This window comes from Condylura cristata, unplaced genomic scaffold, assembly GCF_000260355.1.
Source record: "Condylura cristata isolate star-nosed mole 26May11 unplaced genomic scaffold, ConCri1.0 scaffold00024, whole genome shotgun sequence".
NCBI classification, from domain to species: domain Eukaryota; kingdom Metazoa; phylum Chordata; class Mammalia; order Eulipotyphla; family Talpidae; genus Condylura; species Condylura cristata.
The window spans coordinates 24,892,670-24,911,268 of NW_004567125.1; the positions used below are offsets into that span (position 1 = coordinate 24,892,670).

At 42.2% G+C, this 18,599-nt stretch overlaps 1 protein-coding gene across 1 annotated transcript in view; it reads left to right on the plus strand.

The window, feature by feature from the left end:
• Window positions 1–11,641, plus strand: part of RGSL1 (regulator of G-protein signaling like 1) — a 45,527-nt gene extending 33,886 nt beyond the window's left edge. The window contains exons 16-21 of the mRNA XM_004688148.1: window positions 3,050–3,188; window positions 3,425–3,549; window positions 5,668–5,777; window positions 8,841–8,927; window positions 10,440–10,506; window positions 11,608–11,641. Of these exons, the coding sequence (XP_004688205.1) occupies window positions 3,050–3,188; window positions 3,425–3,549; window positions 5,668–5,777; window positions 8,841–8,927; window positions 10,440–10,506; window positions 11,608–11,641 (562 nt within the window). The remainder of the gene's footprint in view (window positions 1–3,049; window positions 3,189–3,424; window positions 3,550–5,667; window positions 5,778–8,840; window positions 8,928–10,439; window positions 10,507–11,607) is intronic.
• The last annotated feature ends 6,958 nt before the right edge of the window (window positions 11,642–18,599 follow it).

The window sequence follows — 18,599 nt, forward strand, 5'->3', positions numbered from 1 at the left end:
CCATGTGGTCACCTTCGGGGCAGGCGGGAATCGAACTCATGCGGAAGCAGCTTTAGATTCTCAGTGCTGTGCTTCAACCCGCTGAGCCACCAGGGAGGGCCCTATCTCAATTTTTTTTTAAAAAATTAAACTACATAAATAAATAAGAGCATGGCTGTAACGAATGAGTGAGTGAATACATGAGTGAATGAATAAATGTAACTTACTGAGGTTTTTAAAGATTTACTTATCTGTGCATATAAGAACTGAGGTGCAGGGCAGAGGTGGGGGGTGAGAGGATTCACCAGAGAGAGTAGGGAGCAGAGTCAGCAGATCTACTGAATACACTGCCTGAGGGGAACAGCAGGCAAGACAGGAGAGGTCTATTGGGCCATGTAGGTCACCTCCCTGGCCTGTGATCAAACTCCTGCTTGCAGTGGCTGGTGGTAGCTTAATAGCACTGTGTCTTTAACCCCCTAGTCCCCAGGGATTCCCCAAATGCAACTTGCTTTTAACGAGACATTCCAAAGCATTAAATGCATTTTCACAAAAGCAGCAAATAACATTACTTTTCATGATCAAATTTTGTTGATTTTCATAAATTACAAATTACAGCCCTCCCTGGTGGTACAGCGGGTTGGTTAGAGCACAACACTGAGAAGCTAAACCCACTGCAGCATGCGTTCTATTCCCGCCTGCCCCGGAGGTGACCCCATGGCGTGGCAAACCTCTCCTGGCCCGTCCGCTGCTCCCCTCAGCAGTGTACTTTGTCCATCTGCCTGTTCTGTTCCCCACTCTGTCTCTGGTGACAGAGTGCCCCTCTCACTGCCCCTGAGCCTCTGGCCTGCACCCCACTTCTGTAGGCACAAATAAATAAATCTTTAAAAAAATTACAAATTACTTGTTACAAATGTAACAAGCAGCAATATTTGTAAAGAGACATGAATAATTCTCAGTAAACAACTGCACCAACTAGTTGGAGAAATGCGTGTCCAGAGGAGGCACAGTGTATACAGCTGGCGTGAGAGAGGCCTGAGTCAGAGTGTCTTTCACAAATCCAGAGCACCTGGTAGCTCTGCACGTATTTGAGTAAGAGATTTCCTCTTCAATCCAGTGAGGGATTGCTCAGTTCTACATATACTTACCAATTGTCTACTAGTTCTTGAATACAAGAGTTAGCACTAGAGATGCAAAAACCAATGAGGATGTGCTCTCTAGTCCTCAAGTTTCTAGAAACTAATGGGAATGGCAGAGTAGACATATAAGCACTGGGAAGTAGGATGGTAGGTATTTTGTTTGAACCAGGAACAAAAAATACGTTTATATAACTGAGTCCTCAAGTGTAGTTTCTTGGGGGACAGGTCACCTAGACTGAATTTTGAAGGAGGAGTAAATGTTAGTGGGATTTTTTTTTTTTTAAAGATTTATTTATTTATTCATACAGAACTGGGGTACAGGCCAGAGGCTCAGGGGCGGTGAGAGGCTTCACCAGAGACAGAGTGGGGAGCAGAACAGGCAGATCGACGAAGTACACTGCTGAGGGAAGCAGCGGGCGGTCCAGGAGAGGTCTGGCCCGCCATGTGGTCTCCTCCGGGGCAGGCAGCAGGCGGGAATCGAACTCATGCGGAAGTGGCTTCAGATTCTCAGTGCTGTGCTTTAACCCGCTGCGCCACCAGGGAGGGCCTAGTGGGATTTTTTTAAGTGTGCAAAGGGCAGGCAGGTATTGCTGCTCCAAATCCCATCACTTGCTCTCTACTAACTGTTCTCTGCATAGCAACCAAAGTAGCCTTTTAAAATGTCAACCAGATTCTGTCACTGTTCTGCCTAAAACATAGGCAGACTATGTGTTAGCTTCTAAAACATAGGAACAATGTACAAACTTCCTCACACTGCAGACAGGGCCCTGCACGAGTAGGACCTATATGAATGCTGCCCCTTGGGCCTCAGCTTGTGCTCCTCATCCCCTGCCCCTGGCCCAGATGTATGACTCCACACGCTGCTCTGCTCTGCAATGGGACATTGTTTTATAGACTTTGCATGCGCCACTCGCTTTGCAGGAAGAAGCCTTTGGCCTTCAAATGCCTGTCTTCTGCTTCCCAATGTGCAAATGTCCATCACCTCCCCACTGCATCATCTCTTTTCATCGTCTTCATAACTCTCTGCTGGATATTTAATGATTCCCATATGTATTTCTGTATCTTCTCCCTATCATCCATTGTGAACTCCTGGAAAACAGGACTCTGTTTACTGAGTTCATTCTCAATCCCTGCTCCATGAAGTAGATCTAGCACAGAACAGACCCTTTATAAACTCATTTAATAGGTAAATGAATACACAAACAAGCATGCAATGGAGACACCTTGATATTCTATTAGTAAATTTAAAAATTACTAATATTTTAAATGGAATGAGAGAAGAAAACTGTGCTTAAGTCAAGATAAACTGTGTCTGACAGATATTTAATGATTAGTAAAAGGCTGTTCGAGACAGAAAATAGAGTATTTTAGAATGCTTTCTGCTAAGAGACAGAAAATACAGCAGTTACTAAGGACTGCGGAACAAGGAGACTAGGAAGTTAGTATTTAGAGAATATAGAGTTTTAATTTAGGAAGATTAAAAGTTCTGGACATAAAAGTGGTGATGATTATAGTGTGGATGGACGTAAGGCCTCTGAAAAGTACATTTAAAAAGGGTTAAGATGGTAATTTTTGGTATTTTTACTATGATATAAAATTAAGAAAAGGAATCTGTTGTTTCAGAGGGTAGTAATAATTGTGAGAAAGGAGAAAGTCCTTACAGAAGCGGAAGAGCAATAAAATCTTAACCCTCGGAGTATCAAGGGCTGAGATGGGAAAAGAAGGGAAGATGAACTATCAACAAATATGTGAGCTTATGAAGAAGAAGTACACTTAGCCTATTAGCTGACATGATGCTCAACTAGCATTTGCTAGTGGATAAATTATGACTGAATGAGTGAATTCACCTGGCTTATGGGTCTGGGCCAGCTGACCTAGTTACTCACTGCTATCATCTTCTCCTGGCTGATTCCCTAATTACTGCTTCTCTTTAGATTTAACAATTTGGTGAGTTCAGCACATGTGCTGCAAGTCAACCGGGCATACAATGAGAATGATTTGATCCTAATGAAGTCCAAAATTAACATCATCATAAAGCTCTACCTGAATTCTGAGCTCCCTCCAAAACTGAGGGTAAGGGGGACTCCCACTCTTTTTTAGCCTTTCTCCAAGAAGCATTTTACCCCCACAAGAATCCCAAAAGCTTTCAGTTACCTCCTAAGCCCTGGGTCTACCAGATGTACTTTACCTCATAGCTGCTTGCAAAGTCTCTGCCTTTTGGGAAGGGGTGGTCTTGAAGGTCCTGAGGCCCAAGAAAGGCCTCTACCTTCCCTGAACCTCTGCCAGTGACGGGCTCCCACTCTGGGTAGGTGAACATCTCTGAGTCCCAGAAGGATGCCATCCTTGCTGCCATTGCAGAAGGCCACCTAAGTCGGAACATCTTCTACGGGACTATCATGTATCTCTTCCCTGTCATTATGCACTTCTGGAAAAGGTAACTATCTCCCATCACCTGAAGACCATGAGGTCAGGAAAATGTGTGACTTTCCAGAGAGTTCCCTGTCTTCCAGTAGTCCTTTTTCAGTTTCCAGTTTTGTGGCAACTACTCGCTACACTCCATCTCTCACATGAACACTAAATCAGAGTATGAAAGACATGGGATCAGAATGCCTGACTCCCACCTTTTCCAAGAGCTTGGTTGGAACACAGGTGTTAGATTTTCTTGGGAATAAAAGTTTATTACCTAAGGGTAAAGGGCTACCACAGCTATTTGGGGAGAAATTCTATCTAAACTGATCCAACTATGCACATGCCAAAAAACCCTTCATGGACAGTAAGCTAGAAGAGTTTTGCTCTATTATGCTCCAAACCTCAAAATGTGTACTAGGTACACAACTACTAGATACTTCAGTTTTCAAGAGGAGTTTGAAATTCAGATTTTGTATATCATATCTTCCAAAATGCAAGTGGCAAATGTAGCAAGTAACTCAAAACAAAAACATGGTGCGGAATCCATGAAGGTCAGAAAACAAAAGTGAAACAAAACATCTACAGAACAAAGCAAACTGTGGCGAAGTGCTTCTATCTATCCAGCAAGGTTCAGGCTGAGAGGCTGCCCTCAATTCTTCTAGCTTGCTATTCCCATAGTCTACACCATGGACCAGATTCATTTCATGCTTTCCACAAAGGAAATGGTGACCAGAGGACAGCTAGCTGAAGTCTTCCCAAGTAAGCAAATTGGGACCTTTAGATTATTACGTGATCCCTGACTTAGGCATTTCCCTCTCTCATGAAAGATGTTACTGTATTAAAATATAAATGTAAAGTATTGCTTTCCAATCTCCAATCTTAAATATAAAAATCTAAGTTCAAGATAACAAACGTAGCCTTCTGGATATTAGTTGTTATCGAGTACTTATTTCTAGATATCAGTTAGTTCTCCTAATCAGGACGAAAGAGAAATTTGTCTTCAAACTTTCTGGAGGCTAATGTTCTCCTGGGAAGTATATACTGGTACAGACTTGAATCAGTGCTCCTTTTTACCTAATTAGAAAGTATGGGAGAGCTTCAGAGAGGCTTTGAACTACTAAAACTCATATAACTGGTTCTTTATTTACTTTTCCATATATTTATGTAGAGTTTTGTATTCTGAAAGCTGTATCCACATATATTTTCTTGGATGAAGCTCACAAAATCCACCTGGGGTGGGTGGGACAAATTATTATTATCCTTATTTTATAGATGAGGAAACCGATGTTAGGGGTTTGCCCTGGACCTACCTGGTCATCGGGAAGCCAGAATTAGAAACCAGCCTGGTATGATGTCACCAATGTGGCAATGCAGGTCTCTTCCCCCTTACAAGAATAATAATAGCTACTCAAGAGCAAGACCCCACTGAAAGGACCCTAGAGCAAGAGGGTGGGAGGGTGAGGTTGAAACACCCACTTGTACCACAGAGACCAAGAGTGACATTAGAAGGGTAAGAAAAATAGCTACATGTTGACCTCATGGTCCCATCTCCAGGCCAGTATATTACCACATAGAGTTCTCCCTTGTTCCTCCAGTGAGAAAAGAGCACCCAGGAGTAACAACCAGTAGCTACTCCCTGAATTCTGGGCTACTTTGTGGGAGCACCTACTCTGACTGACCCACAGCGATCGGCAGGGAATTGGAAGAACTCAGCCACTGGGAGTCTCACCGATGGATCTTGGCAGACTGCAGTGCTTAAGTGATATCCCAAAGAGCAGATTTGCTCATCTGCGGAACCATGTTGGTGGTTTCCTGATGGGGGACCTCAGTGAATGCAGATTTTCCTGATTTGGCAAATAAGGATTTTGGCAAGTCTGTTTTGACCAGACACCCAAGAAAGGATTTGGGCCAGAGCTTTACTTGTGGAGAGCATCTCCCAGGCGCATCTCACTGGAGGGGCTAAGGACCTAGTGTTACAGGGCACCCCAGTGTGAATTGGGTTGCCTGTCTGTGGGTCATCACCCATGCCCTTACGATTGTATTGCCTGTGCCAGGCCCCCTCTATCCTCTGTGAGCAGGGCCCTGGCCTGCTCCCCTCAGCTGGCGGTTTTCTCCCTGTGATCAGAAGTCATTCTTCTCACAGGTTTTGTTCCTGGAAGGCAATCCGCTCTTACTTCCAGTACAAGGGGAAGAAATTAAAGGAGAGAAAAGGTTTTCCTAAACCCGTGTACAAGTACCCTCCTTTGAGCGGAGGTAAGTTCCACGAGGACCACAGCTCCTTCTCTCATACACAAGACTCATGGAGGGTAAAGAGGGCCAGAGGCCCACCACAGGGTGTTTCACAAAAGGTGTCTTCTGGAGTGGGTATCTCATTAAGTAGGGCCTCCGGGCGCAGCGCTCTCGGGGTAAGTCTGATGGAGGGCTTTCCTGCTACTGAAGGGGGTGATGTCTGAGTTGGGCTTGCAGATCACTGTCTTCTAGGGTTTAATGGAGGTGGTGACCTGTTTCCTGCTGTTTAACAGTCCTCTGCTCCAACTCCCTCCTTTAACACACACAATTCAGAGCATTTCTAGAAGTCACATCAGAATTAGACCTCTGGTTGAAGCAAAATCTAAGCATATTTTGAGAAGTGAGTTGCCTGTTTTGCCTCTTTGGGCAGCAGCTTTGGGAGCAGCATGAGACAGTGTCCAACTAGAGAGAGGGGGGTGGGGAGGTGTTTGGCCCTCCGGAAATGCAATAACTTTTTCAGGAGCAGTCTCATATTTCTTGGGGCTCAGACTCTCGGGAAAGGTGGGCACGTATGTGGAGGAATGTGTGGGGAATGTGCTTGGGGGATATGGGTTGGGGATGCAGGCAATAGTCAGTAGGGGCTATTGCCTGGGGGCTCCATTGTTCCCACTGATCAAAACATCCTATCTCTAGGGCTTGTAAACACTTAACTTTCTGTCAAGGTGGTCTGGTTGGTTGTGCTAATCTGGCCATAAAGTCTGCCTGCTATTTTCAGCAGATACAGGTTTTCCAGTATGTTCCTCATACTGGTGAGAGGCCTCCTGCCTGACTCTAGGTTTTACTTGACCAGCAGGAAATCTGAGCACAAAGACAACATCCCCCAAACAAGCAGGACTGGGGACTCTCCAGCCTGAGAATGAGGTTCATACCCACAAAGAAAAGGTGTGGTAGCTCCCACTCTGGTTATTTATGCATATTAAAGTTAGAAATCAGTGATTCTGATTGGTGTCCCATTATGCAAATTAGGGTAGAAGTCAACTTCTTATTGATGCAATAATACACAAATCAAGTGAAAAGTTAGTGAAGCAATGATTTCAATCCCAGGTGGTTTTCAGCAGACTGGTTGTTCTAGTTCCTTGGTTAAAGTGGATGTTCTGAATATGTCTAGACATGCCTGGGACCCTCAACAACTTCTGGAACTGTTTTAGTTATCCAGACTCAACTGATACAATTATTTCTACATGGATATATAAACATACACACACACATACATATACACACAAACACATACTCATATAAGTATGTGTGTGTGCATATATATATGTGTGTGTGTTTTATATATATATATGTATATAAACTATTTAAGTATATATATTATATAAACTATTTAAGTATATATATTATATAATACACAATACTCACAATACTCACAATATGTATATAAACTATTTAAGTATATATATTATATAAAACACAATACACAATAATGCAGTATCTACAGTGTGTCCTCATTTAATGTCATGGATAGGTTCTTAGAAATTAGAAAGTGAAGTAAAGTGATGTATAATAAAACCAATTTAACCATAAACTAGATTATATAAATAAGAATTAAATTGCTAAAGCATATTTCTATTCACAAAAACATCACTCAGTTTTAAATCAAGACTCCAAACACTTCTATTATGAGACATTCATTTGTGTTTATTCATTCCCTCCCTCCCTCCCTCCATTCATTCATTCATTTATTCCCACCCGCTTATTCCAGTTCAGGGTCTCTAGTAGCCACAGCCTAGCCCAGCAGCTCAAGGCACAAGGTGGAACCCCATTTTGGCCTGGATGTTCTTCCATCCCAGAGTGCATCACACACACACACACACACACACACACACACTACTATGATTGGGACCACAAAGACATGCTAATGAACTTAATGTATACATCTTTGGGGGAGGGGAGGAAGCCAGAGTGTTCAAAGAAAGCCCACAAAAACATGGGGAGAAGTTGCTAACTTCTCCATACAGACAATGGGCCTGGCTGGGAATCAGTTATTTTTTTCTCGTCAATGTTATGATAAAAGGACGTTATTTAAGGACCTTCTATGAGTGTGTTCAAATAAATCTTCAAAATAAAGGTAGTGCTCACTGGATTATTGGATTACTGGTCTATGTGGCTATGAAGAGTTTATATATTTATCACCAATAACTCATTAATTATATATTATTAATATATATAATGTGTATAAAATAGATGTTTTCTTAGCCCAGAGCAATTAAACTCAGTTCCTTTCCTAACACCTGCACTGAGACAGGCATTTGAACAAAAAGGAATTTAAAGAAAGGTGGGGTGTGCGTGGGCATCCTGGTGAGGACAGGGCTGGACCTTTGCACAGTGACCAGGTCTGTGGATCTAGAGACAGTGCAGGAGTCACAACGAAGTATAGAGCTAAAATGAAGTCTTCCAAACAGCATTTTGGGAGCCACTCTCCCAAGATGGAGCTGATCTTTCTGTTGTTTCAAACTTAAGACCGAAATTCATCTCTGGCTTTCTTGACCAGTCAAGGAAGCATTTCTAGCCTTTGCACACATGGTGCAAAATGTCCCTGTGGGTGCAAGGGCTTATTTAGGCTGGGGCAGGGTAAAGTAAGAAGAAAGGGGGGAGGTGGGCAGCCACCATGCGTAAAGACGCAGAACAAGAAAATGCCTCTGATTGGCAGCCAAGAACTCCCAGGCACTCACTCATTTCCCAGGTTGAGCTCCAGGGAAGCAAATCCCCAAAATTTTTCTTATATTGAAAGTTGGAAGATGGCAAGAGAATGCTCTGAGTTGAGGGGTCAGGCCACTTGTGTTTCAAATCTAGAGAATCATCGTGTCCATCAAAGAAGCTGAGCATTTTGTGTCCTCTCAGCCTCAGACCCCTGATGTCAGATTCAGAGATTTGAATTTAAGTGACAATCTATCAAGCATCCTGACAATCTATCAAGCATCCTGTAATCTGAGGAATATTAAGTAAACTCTTGCTTACTTAGATTAACTTTATTGGGTGTTCTTGTAAAGGCTTTTTAATGGGCCCCCCTCTTTCCTCCCGCAGGAGACAACCCCATTTTAAGATTCACCTTGCTCAGAGGGGTTGAGTGGTTTCGGCCTCAACACCGGGAAGTAATAGCAGTCCAAAATTGTGAGTTGGAGTTAAAATCCAATGACATCAAAAGGGTGACTCTAAATGGTGCTGCAGACCTCTCCCGACCGCCCGCTGCTCCCCTCAGCAGTGTATTTAGTCAGCTGCCTGTTCTGCTCCCCACTCTGTCTCTGGTGAATCCTCTCACCACCCCTGCACCTCTGGCCTGTACTCCAGTCCTGTGTGCATAAATAATTAAATCTTTTTTTAAAAAAAAGGCCTGACTCGGCCCTCCCTGGTGGCGCAGCGGGTTAAAGCACAGCACTAAGAATCTGAAGCCACTTCCGCATGAGTTCGATTCCCGCCTGCCGCCTGCCCCGGAGGAGACCACATGGCGAGCCAGACCTCTCCTGACCCGCCCGCTGCTTCCCTCAGCAGTGTACTTCATCGATCTGCCTGTTCTGCTCCCCCCTCTGTCTCTGGTGAAGCCTCTCACTGCCCCTGAGCCTCTGGCCTGTACCCCAGTTCTGTATGAATAAATAAATAAATCTTTAAAAAAAAAAAAAAAGGCCTGACTCTAAGATCAGCTTGGCCAATCTCCTTAGTGACCACAAGGAGACTGAGATCCCCAAATATGAGGTGACTTGCTCAAAATCACAGAGCTGAGTGCTGGCTTGGCAGGGACTGGGGAGGGTCCTGGGTACAACATTCATTTGAATAATCGAATAATTGAATCACGAATAATCATGTCTTGGTGATTCTGTTCTAATCCTTTGAAGGCAGGTGCCTTAGGTTTCTCTATATTTCTGCTGGGCCCCTATTCATCTCCAGGCATATTGTGCTGATCTTCATTAGAAGACAATTATACCATCCTAATTGTTACTTTCCCCTCCCACTGAGAGCAACTGTTACTGGAACAAGACCTCAGCCCTATACCTCCTGCTTTGTGATTTTCTTATCTCTGATAAGAGAATCTGGCCCTCACCTGCCATATTGTGGCCTGGTGACATCCTTTTTCTTCCCCATAATCAGCTTCAGGTAGTCAAATCCTATTCCCTAGCATTATCTGTCTTCACATGACGTTTCATAAGACTTTTCTTTCTACCTCCATTGTCAGCTTCTACTTCTAGGTTGGGGACACTGTGTCCTGCCTCTCTCAGGCATGAATGCCAGGGTGCCTGGCCCATGCATTGCTTGCCCCCTCTTACTTCACGGGGGTGTCCACTATGAAGTCTGATCCAGGGGATCCAAACAGAGAGTCTTCTGGTTCCAGTGTCCACCTGGTCTACTCTCCTTTCACTTCCCTGGGTCTATGAGGTTGACTTCATCACCTTTGCATCTAGATGACAAAAATATATTTAGGACAAAAAATATTGCAGCATCCAAGCCAGGTCTCTTAAAATTATCCCTGGAGTATTGCTACTTCACCTTCACGCTCCAAATACCTGCGTGGGAGTGTTCTCAGAAACTGTCCTGGAACAGCTCTTCCCAGATTGCAGATTCTCTGGTGACCTGTGTTCTGTGTTCTAAGTTCTGATACAGCCTATTTTTTTTTCCTGTGTTTATTTTTAGCTTCATCAAGCAACATGACCCTGACAAGAAATGGACTCTGCACCATGCAGTTGTATCCTGCGCTGGGGTAGGTATGGCCGGAAATCCTCTTTTTCAATTCAGGGCTGTTTTGTCAAGTGTGCACTAGGAGATGGGAGAAACTTCTCTGGACCAAGACCTTACTCCACATCCTGATAACCTCCACAACAGAGCCGAGACACTAGGCTTAGCACTTCCAGAGAGGCCTGTGCTCCGGGTAGTTAGGGAAGGGTTTCTCTGTGAGCATTTTTGCTCGCCTCTCACTTTTAAGAAATGCAGCCCTGGCCCACCTTTCTGTAGAGCACTATTACTGGGGGAAGCATTCCACCACCTCTAATATTCCTGTACCTCAGGGTCAGGTATAAAAGATGGGAAAGAGGGCCCTCCCTGGTGGCACAGTGGGTTAAAGCACAGCACTAAGAAACTAAAGTCACTTCAGCATGAGTTCGATCCCCGCTCTCCCTGGAGGTGACCCACATCGTGTGGCAGACCTCTCCTGCTCCCCTCAGCATTGTACTTCGATGATCTGCCTGTTCTGCTCCCCACTCTGTCTCTGGTGATTTCTCACCACCCCTGCACCTCTAGCCTGTACCCCAGTTCTTATGCATAAATAAATAAATCTTTCAAAAAAAAAAAAAAAGATGGGGGAGAAAGAGGAGCTATTCTGCTAGACAGCACACTTGCAATAAGAACAAAAAAGACTTGAGCTTTCCTCACTTCTGTACAAGCATCAGAGTGAGACTGAAGCTAACTTAGGGTTTGGGAAGAATCCAAAGGGTTCCTAGAACACAGCTAAGTAGTGCCAAAGACTGTGACCTTCACAGATGAAGAAACTGACAAGGCTGAAGGTTTCCATGCTTTCTGCAAGTGCAAAGGGACTTGGAGCTGTAGGGTACACGTGCCAGAGCTGGTGCCTGGGAAACAAGGCAGGCACTTTGGAGCTCTTAGCCCGGAAAGGTAATGTGTAGTTTTAGCAGTTACAAACTCTTGAGAAAGAAGGTGAGAATGATAATGTAGGGGATTCTCTCATGCAGGCAAAGGGTTTGGGTTTGGACTTGCTCTTCCTAAAGTGAATGACAGCAACAAAGCAGAGAGCACAGTTCCAGTTCCTCAGCACCATCATCATCCCCATTATTCTCTCTCCCTTTAGACGAAAGGTATCCAGTATCAAAAAGGAAAAGTAATCAAGTCAGACCCCCAGCAGAGACACATCATCTCTACGAAGCCACCTGACACTGATAGAATCTCTTCTGGTCAGACATGAAATGCTCTGGTGCCATCTGCCCTGGAAAGATCATCGGGGTGACAGCTCAGATGGGGTGACGTTGAGACTAGGCGGCAGTGGGTAAGATGTGGGCAGAGTATGTGCAGAATAACTTCCACCCACTCCAAGCCAAAGGTTTCTATTGGAGACCATCTCTCCACAGTAGTTTGTAGCAGAATGCCTTGCTCTTGGGTTCAAGAGACCTGGGTTTGAGTCTCACTCTGCCACTGCATGGCTTTCAGTAAACCCCTGACCCAGGGTTCTTGAAGGAATCCCATGACAAATGTGTCCTGATGGCTTGGAACACTCTACAAGCTGGCTGTAGTTTTTATCAGTGGTTACAGATGGGCTCTCTTAATGCTAGATCTCCTGTCTAGGCCAAGGAAAAAACACCTGGAAATTACTCAATGACTTTCACCCATTGTCTCAGCAAGTCTTCATAAGGCCATGAATAGTCAGTCAGAAATCATTAATTTTTAAATAGATGTAGAAATAGACACACACAGGAGGTAACTGACTTTCCCGAAATCACTGGGTTGTACTAGGGGCAGTGCTAGAACATGCCTCTTCTCCTCCTTCAGCCAATTCTCATTCTATCAACACCATCAATGCTACCTTTCACACTAAAGGAATACTTCCCAGGAGTTCTGCTCCTTTGCCTATAGATAAAGACACTGTGGGAATGTTCTTCATCAAGTTTTTGAGGTGAAGGTCTAAACCGTTGTGGTAGTTTCAGGATGAGTAGGCCCATTCTTGTCTTGGAGAAAAATCAGGAGTGGAATGACAATTGGAATGTCCAAAGGGAGCCCGCTACTTGAGAGAATTCAAGAGAGATTGGCTCCTGACTCACTGGGGCCACCAGCATCTGTGAAAAAGGCCAAACAAGAGGCCCATGGGAGGAAACCACCTCTTCCAGGTCCTGTAGTCAGCATCCATTGCTATCATAACAAATTTCTAGAAATTTAGGGGCTTAAAACACAAAATCACACTCACATTCTGTAGGTCAGAGTTCAGGAGTTTGGGAAGCTGGGATCAAGCAATTGGCAGACGTGGGCCTTTCTAGGGCACTCGGATAGATCTATGCCTTCACCTATTCAGGATCTTGGCAGAATTAAGTTCTCCCTTTGTAAGACTGACGTCTTATTTTCTTGCTGATTGTCAACCTTACAAAAAATACTTCAACTCCTTTGTGGCATATATATTGATCATCTGACCTCAGTCCAAGTTTCCAGATTCTTCTCTTGTCTCTCCCCCTCATTATATTCTACCTTCCAGTAACACAAATGTCTAATCTAAAGGGACCTTGACTTACTTCTCTACTGGGTCATATGATACCTCCTAATGTGATCCCTTCTGGTTTCCTCTTCTCACTCTGACCTTTTCCTCCTTGTTTCTGTAGCACCAACCCCGAACCCTCTGGAGATGCTTGTTTATGGATAACCCCTCCCCCCCACACACGAGACTTTATCTTTTATCAGGCAAAGACTCTGTTCTACACTTTCTGTACCTGACTCAGTGACTTGCAGATAAGAGTTGCTCCATAAATACACATTAAATGCTCGAGCAAATGACACACACTGGGTTGTGGGGATGTGATAGAGGAAACAGAATGTGCAGTCCATGCTGGTTCTGACATTGTGGTCAGTTATGTGGTCATGGTCAACTAGAGTAGACCAAGTAAACTTTCTGTTTAACAGAAAGCCAGATCACAATTAACAGAAATTCAGGAGTCACAACTGTCACTAGCACAGGAGGGAGAAAATATCAGGTTTTCCCTCTGAGATTGTTTCACGTTTTAGTAATACTTTGATAGTTTAAAAGCTTTCTAATTTCTTCCTATTTCTTGTATATAACATTAAACTACTAGTATCAATATTGTTGTTTAACTGTGTTCATAATTCATTAAACTTTTAAACGAGTTAAACAATTATAACCCATTTCAGATATTTAAGTAATATTAATTTTCCCACAATTGCACACAATTAAACTTTATTTATTTTTTTAGGAGACTAACACAACCCATTCAGACTAAAGAATGGCAAAAAGAGGCAGAAGAAAATAGAGCAATAAAGTGGAAAGAGAGCTGCCTTTTCAGTTTTGTGTCAGTAAGAAATATAAAATCTCCCCTCTTTCTACAGAAGTGTTGCAAGACATCTGATGCTCATGCTGCATGCCTCCAACCAACCCAAGTGTGGCTGAACAGGAGGGGCAGCTCACACATGCAGGATGTGTGCAGGAGAGCCAGTCCTCACCCCTGCACCTCAGCCAGGGCTGCAGATCATTAGCCAGAATAAAGGGTGTCTATCTTTACATTTCATGGGCCTCCCATCTTCTTTATTGAGAATGGAGCCCAGAGCTCTGAAGGTCATTTCCAATGGAAGAGATGTAGAAACACGACTTTCCATCATGGATCAAGGTCATGACTCAGCCAGACTCTGACCCATAGGTCTTACCCTCACCAACAAAGCCCAGACCAGGAAACCTGTGGCCATTCTGCAGTGCTCAAGTTTTCCCACAATGCAGGCCGGGAAAACTACCCCTCTCTATCCATGAGTAACTTCGTGATCTCCAGCAATGGAGATCACACACATGTGTGTGAAATGGACCTAATGCTGTCGACCCCACAGAGTTGTTTGGAGACTAGAGACAATGTAGGCAAGTTCAGATTGGAGTTGGAGGTCATTCACTGTCCCTCTTTCCAGCCTTTTCCAGAACTTCTCTGAACATGAAGGAAATAATTGACCAAGAGTGGTAAAGTTGAAAAATTAAATCATGAGGGGATTCTGGATGCTTTTTTTTCCTGAGATACGTATTCCAGGTGTCCACAAACCTACTTAATTTCAAATATGTGTCTACTCATTTGAAGGATTCTATGTTGATATTCACTGTTAATATGGGGTAAAAAGACTCCCTCCTGCACCTTCAACACATACAAAACCTGAGTCCCTAAGATATCAATGACCCCTTCAAGATATTAGTGACACCAGGTTGAACATTTACTATGTGACAACAGGGATGGAATCCTAAGACATATTTCCCAAACTGAATTCATGGAATTGTCAAATCTTGCTTCTTGCTTGTACGATGGCTGAGAAGTCAGTTGCAATTTAGATCTTTGCCACTCCTTTTCTATAAGGTGTTTTATTGCTTTTTGGCTACTTTCAATTTTTTTCTTTATTCCTGATATGCTGCATGTGCCTTAATGCAGATTTTTAGCTATTCTTCTTGGTGTTCTCTGAGCTTCCTGGGTCTCTGCTCTAGTGTATAGCATTCATTTCAGAGAAATTCTCATTATTGCTCAAATATTTAGATTGTTTCTTCTCTTTCTGGCATTCCCTTTACATGTATGCTACATTCTTTTGCACTTAGGTCACCATTCTGGATATTCTGTTTTCCTTTTCCAGCCTATTTTTCTCTTTACCTTTTAGTTTTGGAGGTCTCTAGTGACAAATCCTCAAGTTCAGAGATTCTTCCCTCAGTCACATCGAGTCTACTGGTATGCCCCAAAAAGGCATTCATGTCTGTTACAGTTTCTCACATTCCTTTTTAAACATTTCTTAGAATTTCCATTACCCATATTTATATTACCCATGCACGTTGGCTACTTTTTTCTTTAGAGCATGTTAATCATAGTGGTTTTAACTTAATAGTCTCATAATTTCAATGCTACTAACATATCTATCTGGGTCCCTTCTGATATTTGGTCAATATCTTCAAACTTTTTTTTTTTTTTTTTTTGCCTTTTAGGATGTTTTGTAATTTTTTGTTGAAAAATCAGTTATGATATACATGGTAAAAAGGATCTGTGGTAAGTAGGTCTTTTGTAATAATAATGGTAAGTTTGAGAGAGGGAACTCCTAATGAGCCTTTGCTGCTGGACTGTCAGTTTCACAAGTGCGCCCCCCCGCCTCCCCCTCATCCTCCCCGCCCTCACGTATTGCACGCTGGCTGTAGAAGCAGGAGCAGTATTTGCCTTCAACCATGCAGAAGGCCAGCGACGCCCTTGGCAAAGTATTTTCCTTCCTCCAACAGGGAAAACTAGAGAAGCTGAAGTTGGCGATTTCTCTTCCCACTGGGTCAACTAGACGCTGATAAACTTAGATCTGTTAGGTCTGTTAAAATTTCTCTTGAGGACAGAACTTCCGTAGTGTTATGACATACATCAAAACAGTTACTTTTTTCTTCCTTCTGCTGGAAAGTCAAACAGTTTGTGTCCTTATCTTCACTGTGAGAATCTGGTCGAGTTCCTAGGTGAGCGTTTGCTCTGCTAAGTTGTGATTCTGTTTATTTATTTCTCTAATTTGGAGAACAACAGTTTGCCCTGTGACCTCAGAGATGGATCTAAAAGGAGTCATTGATTTTTCAGATTATTCAGACTATTACTTCTGGTCGGGGTTGTAGGAAATTTTCTAAGCTCCTTTCATGCTAAATAAGAACCTTGAAATTATTGGGAGGTATTTTAAACAACCACATTTGGCTTAATGTAAAACCCAAGGTTTTAGCTTAATTGGTCTAGTTTTAGCTTAATTGGGCCCTAAGTGAGTCTAATCTACAATCAGGATGAAGAACAGCTGGCGGGTTACTTTACTGCTGAAGGAGAAAAGGGGACAACAAGAATGACTGTCTTTAGGCTGGAGTCAGTTCTTTAGGTAATAATAAAAAAAAAAAAATGTTTCCACATAATGCGTGACCCTGCCCCTGGCCCTGCCATTCTCAATTCCCTCAGATCCCCATTTATGCTGGAACCCAGAGTGAGGCAGATGGACAGTAATGCCTCATGGGTGAGTTAAGAAGTATTCCTATGTTCCTTTCCTCGACAGATTATACAGAATTGATAAAATTCCTACCTTAAATTTTTGGTAGAAATCACCAATAAACCCACATAATCCTGATGTTTTCTATTTTGCAAAGTTATTATCAACTTGATTTCTTTATGATGAATGCTAGGACATCCTTCCCCTTAACAATATGTTTGTATTTGCTTGTACAAATATTGGCAAATTATGTCTATCTAGATTTGCTTCATTTCATCTAGGTAATCAAATTTGTGGCATAGAGTTGTTCATTGTCTCCATTTTTGTTCTATTAATGTCCATAGGATCTGTAGTAATATCTCTCAGTTCTGATATTAGTAATTTGTATTGTCATTGTTTGCCTAGTAAAAGGCTTATTTATACTATTAGTCCCCTCAAAGATCAACTTTTACCTTTATTAATTTTCTTTCAATTCTTTTCTAATTCTAATCCTTATTTCAATTCTATTCTGTTCTAATCTTTATTTATTCTGCTTGCTTTTCTTTCTAGGTTTCTAATTTGGAAACTTAGATTAATGACTTAAATAACTATCCTTTTCTAATATGTGTGTGTGTGTGTTCAATGTACAAATTTCACTCTAAGGACTGCTTTTCCTAAATTCACAGATTTTTCACAAATTGTGCTTTAAATTTCATTTAGTTCAAAAATACCTTTACGATTCACTTGAAATCTCTTCTTTGCCTTTGTATTATTTTATGTGTATTATTTTATGTGTATTGTTTTATCTCCATGTATTTGGGATTTTCCAGTTTGTGTTACTGACTTCTGGTTTATTTGCACTGTGATCTGAATACAGACATTGTATATTATATATTTCTTATTGAATATTATAGCTTAGATTGTTGGTCTATCTTGATAAATAAGACTATGATAAATAACTTAAAAATAATATATATTGTGCTGCTTTGGGCTGAAGTAGCCTTTATATGTCAATTACATTGGGCTGTTTCACAGTGGTATTGAGTTCAGCTATGTTCTTACTGATTTTCTGCCTGCTAGATCTTTCTATTTCTAATAAAGGAGTGTTGAGGTTTCCAACTACAATAGTAGATTCATCTACTTCTCTTTGTAGTGTCAGTTTTGCTCATGTAGCCTAAAGCTCTGTTTCAGACACACATATTCAGAATTGTTACATCTTTTTGGAGAATTGACTCCTTTATTAATATGTAACAATAATCCTTGCTTCTTATTATTTTGTCCCTGATAATTTTTCTTGCTTTGAACTCTGCTCTGTTGAAACTACACTGCTACTCCTACCTTCTTTTGATTAGTGTTAGCATAGTATATTTCTCCCTATACGTAATATATATATATATATATTTTTTAAAGATTTATTTATTTGTACATACAGAACTGGGATACAGGCCAGAGGCTCAGGGGCAATGAGAGGCCTCACCAGAGACAGAGCGGGGAGCAGAACAGGCAAATCAACGAAGTACACTGCTGAGGGGAGCAGCGGGCGGGTCAGGAGAGGTCTGCTGCGCCATGTGGTCACCTCCCGGGCAGGCGGGAGTCGAACTCATGCGGAAGTGGCTTTAGATTCTCAGTGCTGTGCTTTAACCCGCTCTCTCTATATATTTTAAATGGGTTTCTTGTAGCCAAAATAAGATAAGATTTGGGTCTTATTTTTTTTATCCACACTTGCAACTTCTGTTTTTAAATTTGTGTGTTTAGACCATTGATGCTCAAAGTGACTACTGGTGAATCTGAATAAGAGTTTACCATTTGCTGCCCTTGTTCTTTGTTCCGGTTTTTGGCCTCTAATCTTTTTCTGCCATTTGTGGTTTTAACTGATTATTTTTGTGATTCCATTTTCTTTCCTTTCTTAGTGCAGTTTTTTCTTTTCCTTGCCCTTTTTGTGGTTGCTCTAGAGTTTGAAATTTACATGTATCAATAATCCCAAATGACATTCAAGTATAGTATATCACTTCACAGGTAATATCTTACAATAATCTTAAGTTATGTACTACACCTTAAATATAAAATGATCAGAGAAAAATTCCTGCCTCTTTCCCTTTGTATCATTGCTGTCATTCATTTCACTTAAGCTATTTAATATATACA